The 12,653-nt window shown below is 33.8% G+C and overlaps 2 protein-coding genes across 13 annotated transcripts in view; one reads left to right on the forward strand and one right to left on the reverse strand.

Moving 5' to 3' along the window:
* Positions 1-12,653, reverse strand: part of CSNK1G3 (casein kinase 1 gamma 3) — a 410,789-nt gene that overhangs the window by 267,209 nt on the left and 130,927 nt on the right. The window lies entirely within an intron of this gene.
* The window catches only part of CEP120 (centrosomal protein 120), a 168,478-nt gene that overhangs the window by 125,611 nt on the left and 30,214 nt on the right, over positions 1-12,653 (forward strand). For all 12 annotated transcript variants that reach the window (XR_008703234.1, XM_055549356.1, XM_055549355.1 and 9 more), the window contains 8 exons: positions 1,317-1,544; positions 2,502-2,718; positions 4,145-4,322; positions 7,382-7,531; positions 8,459-8,641; positions 10,379-10,475; positions 10,580-10,732; positions 11,488-11,577. Coding sequence is in view for 11 of the 12 variants with exons in the window: in XM_055549356.1 (XP_055405331.1) it covers positions 1,317-1,544; positions 2,502-2,718; positions 4,145-4,322; positions 7,382-7,531; positions 8,459-8,641; positions 10,379-10,475; positions 10,580-10,732; positions 11,488-11,577 (1,296 nt within the window). In the remaining variant the exon portion in view is untranslated. The remainder of the gene's footprint in view (positions 1-1,316; positions 1,545-2,501; positions 2,719-4,144; positions 4,323-7,381; positions 7,532-8,458; positions 8,642-10,378; positions 10,476-10,579; positions 10,733-11,487; positions 11,578-12,653) is intronic.

Here is a 12,653-nt window from a genome sequence, read left to right on the forward strand (position 1 = left end):
AAAAGTTTGTCTAATCTGAAATTACTTCTCTGTTCATTATGATTAACTTTAATCAGACTGAAATGGGTGGTGAAGTAGGGTGGCGTGGTCCTTTTTTTATGCTAAAGTGTTTCAATAGACTTTGCTTGTACTTTGGGTGGGTAGTACAAAAAGCATAAAGAAATTTTAGTGGAACTAAATTTTAGAGGTGGTTGCTAAATCCAAGGTATTTAGAATGTTGAAGATTATATAAAATGATGAAATGAAGGACAAAAGTAGTTTGATCTTATATCTAACATATTATTTATTCCTCACCAAACTATTGACTTACGTATCAGTTTGATTCTTATGGACTTCTAAGTCATAGAAATCCTTTCTTTCCAGCCCATTAAAAATGTCACTCTTAATAACATTAAGACTGTTATAGGTCATTATTGACACTAGAATTAAAAATATTTTTATGTAATGATTGCATATTGTTCATGTGAATAGTAGGTTTGCTGAGGCTTCAATGTCGTAAGGGAAAAGAATAGTTATGTAACACATACCTGGATCAGCTGGGTTTTTTTTTTTTTTTGGTAGTTTCCAAAGGTGGTAATGTCCAAGTTTTGATTAGGTAGCAGTGATTCACAGTACATTCCATCTCAGTGGTATTCTCTTTTATCTTTTTCTGTTAAGCACTGTTTTATATATAGAGTTTGAAAAGCAAGAAAAAAGAAAGATTCATAGTGTTTTATGAGTGAATAAAACAATTATTTGAAGTTCTTTAGTTCAAACAGGGCTGGATCCACTCACTCATTTTTTAAGAACTGTGCTTAAATTAATGTTATAATGAAAAGAGAAAAGAATAGTGGATGTATTTTTCTGTTTAAATTCATGTACTCATGATACAATTTGCATAGTACAATAAGATAGTATAGTAAAATATTGAAGTAACCATAGCTCACCAAAGAGACAAAAAAGAGAACAAGAAGTAACACATAATGCCTATGGATGATTCATGTTGAGGTTTGACTGAAAACAACAAAATTCTGTAAAGCAGTTATCCTTCAATTACAAAATAAAGAAGTTTTTTAAAAAGTAACACATAGGAGTGTACAATACTGAAAGGAAAAGTGAAAAGAATTAATAACTTTATTATTGAGTTCTGGGTAACTTTGTGCTTTATCAACAGTTTTAGCAATCAGGTGTGAGAATCTTAGTCACTGGCAGTCAGTAAGATAACCTGCATTCTGTTTTCCTTCTCTGGATCATTTTATAACTTTGTTGTTAAGTTTGTGTGTTTAGGATAAAGGAGAAAGTGTAAATCCTGGTTTTGACTTTCCCTTTCATATTAGATCCATCTCTGCTGTGGAGATCAGTCACTTGGAAGTACAGAAATACCCTTAACAGGACTACTGAAAAAGGGTAGTACAGAAATCAACCATCGCCCAGTCACAGTTGAGGGTGCTTTTACCCTTGACCCTCCAAACCGAGCCAAACAAAAGCTTGCACCTATTCCTGTGGAGCTGGCCCCCACTGTGGGAGTGTCTGTGGCTCTGCAGAGAGAAGGCATGGATGCCCAGGCAAGTAGCAACCCGCCTTCCCCTTCTCCAGCTTCTCTGATATGTCGGTCATGATTAGTTACAGAAGTCTAATTTCAGGTGCATTAATCTCACATAAGAGAGTATTTATCACTCTTAATTAGTGGTCTTCATTATACGATAACCCCTTCTTTAAAAAGACCCTTCTGAAAAGTGCTGTGGCTTCTGCCATGGTTCATAAGTGACTCCGCCCAGAGTCTTTCAGTCCAGTTTTCTCACGTAGTGGAAACCATTTCCCACACCCCAACTCACAGTCAGTGACTATGGGACTCTGGTACAAGAGACTGTTTGTAGACCTGGTTTTTGGGGATCTGCATTAATAAAATCTTTTTTAGTTGACTCAACCTTAGCTAAGGTTCTCGGTTCATTAGTGCTTCACAGTCCTCATGCTGTCTCCAGGCAATAGAAACATTTATTTGAATGTAGATGTTTTTTGATTACATATAGCCCTCGGGTCAACTTTAGCATCCTGTTCTTTTAAAGAACTGATTTTTATGCAGACTGTGAACTAAAGTAAGAGTTTAAAAAGACACATATGCATGTATTTTTGGAGGATAGTGGAGCAAAGGAAGAAAATCATACTAGACTTCTGGGTTTTGGTTTTTGTTTTCTAGTAATGTGGCCCTCCTTTGCATTGCTTTGGTAGGAATAACCATTCTCGGGGACACCTATGCCTGACTTCTTTTATTGAATTATCCCTTCTTAGGCATTAGGATGCATTTTGATACTGAGCTCTGGATATCATATTTCCTTCCTGTTCATCTCCCTTTTTCTGGTCCTAGATGCTATAAGAAAATATGCAAATTATGAAGAAAAATAGACTAGGAATATCCAAACTGGGAAAGGAAGCTAATTTTTTTTAAAAAAACATCACATTTTTTGCTTAATTATGAAGGAAAGTTCTTTGCAAATTATACTTTATTTAAAAATTGTTTTTAGTCTTTAATTGAATTAAAGACCCAGAACGAACATGAGCCACACCATTCAAAGAAGAGAGTTTTAACCCCCATAAAGGAGAACACACATACTGGGCCACAGTCACCAAGCGAGTCCCCTGTTCCACCTCACAACCAGTCACCTCCAACAAAAGACGATGCAACAGAAAGTGAAGTGGAAAGCTTACTGTATGATAAGGACACAAAACTCAATCCAAAGGGTAAGATGTTCTTTTCACAGATCTTTTAGGTATAGATTTTCTGGTCTGATATATGACTGTTGAGAGTTTTCATGGGTGCTAAAAACTGTAAGTTTTTTTAAACAGCTGGTAATGTGTGGTGATGTTTAAATAAAAAATCAGTTTGAAGTCATTGCAACTTACTTAACTTCATAATAGAATTTGTTAACAGAGAATTTTTCATTGACTTTCATACTAGAAATAGTATCTTATTCAAAGGAAATTAAAGAATATAGTTCTTTGAAGTAGATTTTTAGCAATCTCAAATTCATTAGAATTTTAGAGAAAAGAGATACTAAGTGCCTCTTACAGTAAACTTAAAATAATCATTTTTTGATCCTAAAGTTGAGACAGTTTGAGAAGACATATTTATCTGTCTTACACAATTTTTTTATCTGTTACATAAGAATCTGTAGTTAAATTTAGTAGTATAAATTGTAAGAGCAGTGGTGGATTAGGAATTAGAAGTTTGGGTGCAGGTTATAGATGTTTCTGTAAGTAGCTATAGGACGTGAGCCATTCACTAAACATCTGTGATATATAATAGGATTGGAATAGATATCTCTGTTTTTTCAATTAAAAATATATTTATTGGAGTATAGTTGATTTACAGTGTTGTGTTAGTGTCAGGTGTACAGCACAGTGAATCAACTATACGTATATCTACTCTTTCTGAGATTCTTTTCCCAAGGCCATTACAGAGTACTGAGTTCCCTGTGCTGTACAGTAGGTCCTTATTAGTCACCTGTTTTATATAGAGTAGTGTGTATATATCAGCCCCATATCCCAATTTATCCCTCCCCCTGCTTTACCCCCTGGTGACCATAAGTTTGTTTTTTTGTCCGTGACTGTATTTTCTGTTACAGTAAATAAGACCATTGTACCACTCTTTGTGGATTCCACATATAAGTGTTATCCATTGATACTTGTCTTTGTCAAGTTTTATTTTGTTAGACTATGTCATATGTGTCTAAGATAACCAAGCTACTTTTTTAAAAAACCAGATGTAATTATTTACATAATTACTGTAAAATACTGATGTATACGTGCAGTAAGTCTCAAATACAGTCTTTGCAATACTAAGTTATATGCACCTGCTTCTTAGAAATAAGTTAGCACCAGGCTACTGTCAGACACTGCTGCATCAGTATTATATGCTTTTTAAGTTTTGTACTACATCTTGAGAATGAGAGTAAGGTTCCCCCCCACCCCCCACAGTTCTATGATGGGAATTAAAGCCTACATAATTTTGGACAAATCACTTGGAAGTTTATGCTTCAGTTCATATGTTTATTTAATCAAATAGTTGAGTCTTTGAGATTATATCTTTAAGTTATCTGAGTAACTTAAGAGAAATTGTTTGCAAATGGATTTTTTTTTTTTTTTTTAATTTTTATGTTCACCTTAGCCATCAGTTCTTCTGTACCTGCATTACTGGCCAAGCCAGTGACAACATCTGTTGCTTCAGAAACAGCCTCAGGACAGAAGATTGCTGTTCCTGCAACATCACATCATTTTTGCTTTTCAATAGACTTGAGGAGTATCCATGATTTGGAGGTTGGCTTTCCAATCAACTGTGTACTAAGGTATGATTTGGTTTCAGAGTGTTGTTTTCTGAGAAGAAATGCCTTTTCTGTATTTGGGGTGTTGCAGACAATGTCACCAAAGAAATTATAACATTTGTTAAATCAGTGGACTAGAAGGATTAAAGCTGTTGTATCCTAATGACTTCGAAGATAATGGAGGGTGGCATTGATGGTATGAAGGGTAGTAATCTTGCCTATTCTGATATAGTAATTATAGGCATTTTACAATATTTGTTAATGCTCTGTTTCAGAATACATTGACTCTTGAACTTAAAATGTCTTATTTCTGGAAAAGTTGCCACAGTTCAAAATACTTGGATGTATAGTATCTGATTTTTCTATAAAATTGCATTATAATAGAATGTTATATTCCTGATATCTACCTTCTATGCATATGAATCTAAAAACCATACCTAATGAACTGGAAGTGGAATGTGTCCACACTGTTTAGAGAATTGAAATTCAGTCTGTTAAATGGCTTTATGCAGTGGCTTATTTTTAATATTACATTTTCATAGACTTTTCAGCTGATAAATATATTAAATGTAATATTGTGTGTTTTAGTTTGGAGTCTTTAGGTTCTTATAAATTACTTTGGAGCAAGCATTAGGATTTATAATAAAATTTTTGGTCTTTATGTGACTAACATGCAAAAAATTAGAAAAATTTTCTGTTGTCTTGGATTACCATTCCCAAGAACTTCATCAGCTTTTTGTTGCTTCCTGCTGTTGTTTGAGGCACATCTGCCTTTCAGATGCCTAAGTCAACTCCATGTGTGTGTGTGTATGCTCAGTTGCGTCCACCTCTTTGTGATCCTGTGGACTGTAGCCCTCCAGGCTCCTCTGTCCATGGGATTCTCCAGGCAAGGATACTCGAGTGGGTTGCCATTTCCTTCTTCAGGAGATCTTTCCTATCCAGGGATCAAACCTGGGTCTCCATCATTGGCAGGTGGATTCTTTACCACTGAGTCACCCAGAAAGCCTTAAGTCCACTCCTGTTGTATCTAATTTTACAGTTCTTTTGATTGTTTATCAAATTGTTTCCAAAGTCCTCTGAGCTTTGGTGTGAATAAAGGACAGAATCAAAGGGACCCAGCACTGAATGTGACAGTGAAGTCGTAGAATGGAAGTCTAGACTCACAGCTTAAGCTCTGCCTTTTACTTCATGTTAAAGGCTGAGAATCATGGCTGAAAGACTGTTTTTATTTAAAAATTGAAAGCCCAGAAAGGGTTTTCTCTTATTGACATAGCTTTTCCCACAGGGTTTATATAATATAGAACTGTTCCTTTTTCTCTTTTGCTGCTACTGGAGAAACTGGTCTTAGAGCTAATGTTGGCCAGAAGCACAGGGATGATCTAAAATTGGATGAAGGACTTCCCTGGTGATCCAGTGGTTAAGACTACGCACTTCCACTGCAGGGGCATGGGTTCAATCCCTGGTCAGGGTGCTAAGATCCCACATGCTTGTGGTACAGCCAGAAAATAAACTGAACAGATGTTTTGAGGGGAAGTCTTGAACAAGCTCACTTAGAAAGCACATATTAGTTTTTGTGTGTCCTGATTGCCACAGGACCATTTGTTTAATCATCAAGTGACTACAGTAAGCCGGCAGTTTGCCCAGTATTAGGGCAGGGGGCATACAGACTAAGAGCTCAACCTAGTGAAGAAGACAGATTCAGAGATATGTTAATACATGAGGGAGGCCAGGCACTTGACAAAGAAAAGTGGAACGAGTATTCTGCCCCAAGGACACAGTTAGAATCCACTTAATACTCTGTAGAAATTACTTGATCATAAGGACTACTGCTTCTCTTTGATTCATTTTAAGGCTTTAAAAAAAAATGTTGGGCATTTTATATTTGATAGATTTTATGTTATCATGCTCTGCATTGGTATGAAATTGTTGTGTCCAATTACCTAATGGAATTTGTGAGATAACACTTATATTAGAAAAAAGTTTAATGTGTTTCCCTTTTTTTTTTTTTTTTTAAAATCACTACATCTGTAGTAGGGGGTTAAATTTCTAGAGGATGAACTCTGTGAGATGACCGAAATTCAGTTTAAGTAATTGTTTAGGAGTTGAATGTATGCACAGGATTCTTCTTGTATTAATAGAAAAAGTAGTTTTCACTAGTAGAGTTTAAATCCTAGTCTTGTCAATAAATAACAGATTATAAGATGAAATTTAAGTGAGCATTACAATATCTTTATATTTGACTTTAAATACAAAATAAGTTCAGCAATAGGCCGGGCATTCTTCTGTTTAATCTGGTGTGACTTATGTTGAAAGAAATAATGTTATGTCACTCTCTGATTCTTTTGTAGTATATTCTCAGTTCAGAGACAAAACACTATGAACGCATCCTTTAGGAGCTGACGAAGGGTTTTTTTAGCCCATAAAAAAATCAGGACGTTATTATATAAAGGAAAATAAGTTTAGAAATTAAACTTAGCAAGCGTTTCTTGACAGTATACTATGTCACAAAAGCTGTTCCTTGGAGTGCAAAGATGAAAATCATAAGAACAGTGCCCTCAAGGAATTTTTTTTCCCCCACATTTTATTTATTATTTCTTCCTAAGAATATTTTTGACATATAACATTGTGTGAATTTAATGTGTACAGCAGGTTAATTTGCTACATTTATACACCTCAAGGGTACCAGCACTGTCTTTGTTTAAGGGAGCCATTTTCACTTCTAAATCTTTGTCTTATTGGTAATTTATCAAAATTACTCTCTTCCTTACTCAGTATATTGCTTCAAATTACAGTATTCTCCTTCTTGCCCAGAGCATCATTTGAAGATGACTTGTAAAGTACCTTTGGAAGCCAGTGCTGGGCAAATAATGCATTTTTTTCTGTAATTTCTGTGATTTTTTTTTATGTTAATACCGAAAATATTTATATAATTTTAAAGTTGGTGATAGTAAAATCATAATGTATTTGTACCATTTATCTATTAAAATTTATTTGCTCATAATATTCATATTATACTCTTTTTCACAGTTTATAAGTCTCATCTGTACACTGCTTTAAGATTTTTGTTTTTCTTAAATTTCTAGGTACTCATATCCTTTCTTTGGAAGTGCAGCTCCTATTATGACTAACCCTCCTGTAGAAGTTCGGAAAAACATGGAGGTTTTTCTTCCCCAGTCTTACTGTGCATTCGATTTTGCAACTTTGCCTCATCAGCTCCAGGATACCTTCCTAAGGTAATGTGTACCTGGTGTGTATGATAGTATCTTTTCAAATCAGCTCTCGAAAATTTGTATCTTATTGACAAGAGGAATTCCTTTACATATCTAAATCCACAGCATCTTATGCATTTGAGAATCTAGAAACAAACGTAACGGCTGTGACACCTGTGCTTCCACTATAAGGTTTTACCAGTATGTGCTTATGAAGGCTCTTTTCAGATTTTCATATCTTGTTTGCCTGAGTTGGGATATTAGAACTTTATTAAAACAGTATATGAGTAATGAAGACTCTTTGAAAAGTAATCTTGCTTTTTCCTAATACAATATGTGAAGATAAATACAGACTGTTTAATTCTTATTGATTCATTTAATGACTGTAATGCATTATTTATTTTTTCTGTTTTTTTTATCTGTTTAAAATAGAGATGTTGATCCAGCTATCTGAAATGGATTTGTGAAGAAAAATGAGATCTCTGAAATATCTTTTTACTTTCTCAGAGTATCACAATTCAAAAGAATTTTATTTATTTAAAAAAAAAATTTTTTTTTAATTGGTGATTCCTAATATTCTTTTTTTTTTTTGCATTTTTTTTTTTTTCACTTTACAATATTGTATTGGTTTTGCCATACATCAACATGAATCTGCTACAGGTATACATGTGTTCCCCATCCTGAACCCCTTCAAAAAGAATTTTAAAAGAGAAAAAATAAACATGTGACCATTTGCGGGAATAGTGTTTGAAGGGTTTTCTTTATTGCATAGGAAGGAGGTGTAAAAAAAAAAAATGTAATAATATTTTCTATTTGTTACTTGTGGAATTGAGCCTTTACATTCCAGGTAACAAAACATGTTTGACTACATTAAAGGACTTCAAAATATTTAGTCCAGAAAGCCTTAGTTCACAGTTGATAAGTATGAACACATGTTTCTCTTTTCCTTAGGATTCCATTGCTGGTTGAATTATGGCACAAAGATAAAATGAGTAAAGATTCACTTCTGGGAATCGCCAGAATCCAACTTTCTAACATCTTGTCTTCAGAAAAAACTCGCTTTTTAGGTTCTAGTGGTGAGCAGTGTTGGCGACAAACTTTGAGTGAAAGCGTGCCTGTTGTCGCAACACAAGGGTAATGCACTTCCTGTATTTAGTCTTTGCTTTTTATTCTCTTTAGCTAGTTATAACCTTATCCTTTAATGTCATTTTTTCATATCTTTTTTCTTTGACCCATGGGGGCTATATCCTAGTTTGCTCCTTAGCTTTCTGATACCTAGTATACCCTCACAGAGTGAATCTGGTACCATAATACTTAAGGGTGTTGAGTGAGTATTTCCCTCCCCTCTCTTTAGACTCATAATTTTAAGTTCAGGATCAGGCTTTTTTTTAAATTTAGTAATTCAAGTCAAATTTATAATGTATTTTTACATTATTTTGAATTTTTCTACTTGAAAAATATGTAAACTTTTGCCTTAAATATAGTTGGCAAATGTTACATATGTTTGACTCTAAAAACTGAGTGTTGTTTTTTTGCTCTGAAATTCACTGCCACAGTGAAAAACTGGAGTTCATATATTTTAAATGAAATCATTCAACAGTTAACTCTTTATATATCACCTGCCTTTATTTTTAAAGTGCAGTAAGAATGTGGAAGAAAAGCGGGCCCAGTGAAAAGCTGAGATGTCTTAAGTATTATTGGAATTTCTTCCCTCACTCTTCCTTCTCCATGCCACTTTCAGAGACTGAAGGGTTTAGTAAAGTTTCTTATTTAGTTGGAGATCTGGGAACAATTTTTTTAGAAAATCAGTTGTTCTGGTTAATTGAAAATTCTTTTAAAACTTAGCATTCTTTTCTGTTAGGTCAAGTAGAATATAATGAAAGCAATCATTACTTGTTGGAAGTTATTTTAATGATGATTGCTTTGAATATTAACTTTATTGACCTGCTGTGTAGACAAGTTTCAAGAGATTTACTTAAGTGAAAACTTCAGAGATGATACTGCTTCATTTTACTTGACTCATTTCTTCTAAAATCTGAGATGAGAAGAAGGAAATGAAAAAAAGTTGATTAATTAAGAGTTCTAATTGTATGAATCCAATCCTTAAAGTTTTGATTTAAACAAAGCCACATATTTTTGTTGCCAAAATTTTATTTTCCTTTAACATTTTGTCTTTTATTTAATGCCCCATGCAGTTCTGTGATACAGAGAGGTATTCATTATGATAAACATATCATTATCCTACTTCCAGGATTTAATCCTGAAGCCGTGCTCATATCTAGCAAAAGATTTATGAACGAATATGTACAGTCTAAGAAAAGCAGAAAAAAGAGTTCAGAATAATCTATATATAATTAAGTAGGGGAATTGTAATGTGTTTAAAATTTTACTACATAAATTCATTAGTATGTTTTACAGGCTTTAAAAATTACATTTTTGAATTAGTGTTTGTCATTACACTGGAGAAAATGTTCCTGTATAAATGGAAAAATGGACAAAACTGTATGAATTTTAATATGCATGAGTACTTGCATATCTACATAATCTAAAAAAGAGTCAAGAAAATGAAATTTTAGCACTATTTGTGGGCAGTGAGATTTTAAATTTCTCTTTTATACTTTTGAAGTTTTTCAAATAACCTACTACTGTTATAGGTAATTTTGTAGTGAACGTAGGTATGTACTTAATACTGTGTGACCAAATAAAATGACATATATAGAAGGTCTTGAAGTCTATAGAAGCTGCTGCACTTTGAGCAACAAGTGTCAGGAGCAAGGCATGTTGCTTACTCAGTGCTCTAGTGTTGGGGAAGTAAAAGGAAACATAAAAGTGTTTCCATGAGGTTTTAAATATTTCTGATTTTATTTGTAGGTCAAATAACAGGATAGTAGATCTTTCTTACACAGTGACTTTAGAGGATTACGGACTAGTGAAAATGCGTGAGATTTTTGTCTCTGATTCATCCCAGGTATGTGTCCTTGAATGTTATGAAATTATTCTTTAAAATGGACCTAACGTGTGTATGTGTGTGTGTTTGTTTCAATATGCTGTTTTTTAAAATTCATATCGTAGGGTTTATCTGCTGTACAACAAAAGCCATCTTCTGTTCCTCCAGCACCCTGTCCTTCAGAAATCCAGACAGAGCCTCGTGAAACCTTAGAATACAAAGCAGCACTTGAGCTAGAAATGTGGAAAGAGATGCAAGAAGACATTTTTGAAAATCAGGTTACTTTTTAAATGTTACTTAAAAAGTATTTTTGTCCAGTTTAGTGTATCTTTCCTTCTGCAAGGTAGGCTTTTCTCTCTTTTCCACGGGTACCTTATTTAGTCCCTTTGAATTCAAGAATTGCCTTACTCTTTAAAAAAAAACCCTAAGAATTAAAAAATATTCAAGGGACTTCTTGTTGGTCAGGTGGTTAAGACTTCCCGCTCACAATGCAGAGGGCCCAGGTTCAATCTCTGGTCAGGGAGCTAGATTACCACATGCCACATTTTAAGAGTTCACATGCCTCAACTAAAAAGGTCCCACATGCTGCAACTAAGACCTGGCAGAGCCAAATAAGTAAGTATAAATATTTTAAAAGATGAACTATCAAAAAATACTCAAAATGTGACTGCTTTGCAGAAGCCATTCAGAAGGAGTCTTCTAAACTTTTTCCAAGTCAGAATTTAAGGACTTGAAGGTTTCTTGTAATTGCAGGATCTCATTTAGCATACCCTCCTGGAAGCTGGACTCATCAGTTGTTAAATAAGAGAGGTACAAAACAACTTCCTGTTAGCTTGATACTGCCCTGAATTACCCTCAGATGGGTATAACTCACATCAGGCATCCTCTGTTGTGTTTTAAATAGAACAGAATGTCTGAAAGAAATATCAGTAGTCAGTATTATTTAACTGAGAACAACAGTTATTTGAAATATTTATTTATTTGAAATGTTTTTCTTAACTTTCTTTTTCTTTCTTTTTTCTTCCTTTGGCAGCTAAAGCAGAAAGAACTGGCTCATATGCAAGCTCTTGCTGAGGAATGGAAGAAAAGGGACCGAGAGAGAGAGTCACTAGTAAAGAAAAAGGTAATGACTGTATAAAAATTGAAGGAGGAAAAAAAGAGTATTAATGATAATCATCTTTTATAGACATACAAATCTCTGGAATGAATAACTAAGTATAGTGGTTATATATTGGCCTGGATAAAGTGAATGAATGGGTCAGGGGTAGAAAGAAGAGTTTTCACTATAAAATGTTTTGTACTTCTTAGATTTTGAACCCTGTAAATATGTTGCCTGTTCAAAAAGTGAATAAATATAAAAAACCTACTGTACAGAGAACTCTATACAGTGCTCTGTGGTGACCTAAGTGGGAAGGAAATCCAAAAAAGAGGGTATATATGTATACGTATAGCTGATTCACTTTGCTCTACAGCACAGACATTGTGAAGCAACTATATATCAATAAAAATTAATACAATAAAGCAAATATATTCAAAACCAAAAAAAGTGAACACTCTAGAGAAAGAGCCTATCTCTGTATTTAAAAAGAAAATTAAACATTTAAGTGTATATAAATATTACATTATAATCTATTAGTTAATGAAAAGTATCCCAAAGTTCTAAGCTGTTTTAAAAGACTGAATCATGAAATAAATCACATCTTTAAAAATGATAACATAAGACCATCTGATCTTATTCCAGAAAGCCAAAATTTAATATTTATCTATTCATACTCAAGTTACTGAGTAAAACAACCTTGAAAATTAGACCTGTCTCAGATATTCCAAATTTAAGTCTCTAAAATACTCTTATATTAGTGGTTTGTGAAATGTCTATAAACGGGAGAAGACAAACTGTGGCAGGGGAGTTTGCTACACTAGACCAAGACACTGCCCAGTATGTGGATTAGAAAATTCTTTAAAGTTGTTTCAGGTCTCTTCTCTGACTTTCAGCCATTTACATTTAATTTAGTTATTGATATGCTTGGGTTTAATTCTACTATCTTGCTCTCAGTTTTCAATTTGTCGCACACATTTCTTGTTCCTTTTTCGCTCTTCTCATGTTTTCTTTTGCAATTCGTTGGATTTTTTTTTTAAATGATTCCATTTTTACAGTTGCTTTATTAGTAACATCTCTTTTGTTGTATTTTTTTAGTGATT

This window comes from Bubalus kerabau, chromosome 1, assembly GCF_029407905.1.
Source record: "Bubalus kerabau isolate K-KA32 ecotype Philippines breed swamp buffalo chromosome 1, PCC_UOA_SB_1v2, whole genome shotgun sequence".
Taxonomy (NCBI): domain Eukaryota; kingdom Metazoa; phylum Chordata; class Mammalia; order Artiodactyla; family Bovidae; genus Bubalus; species Bubalus kerabau.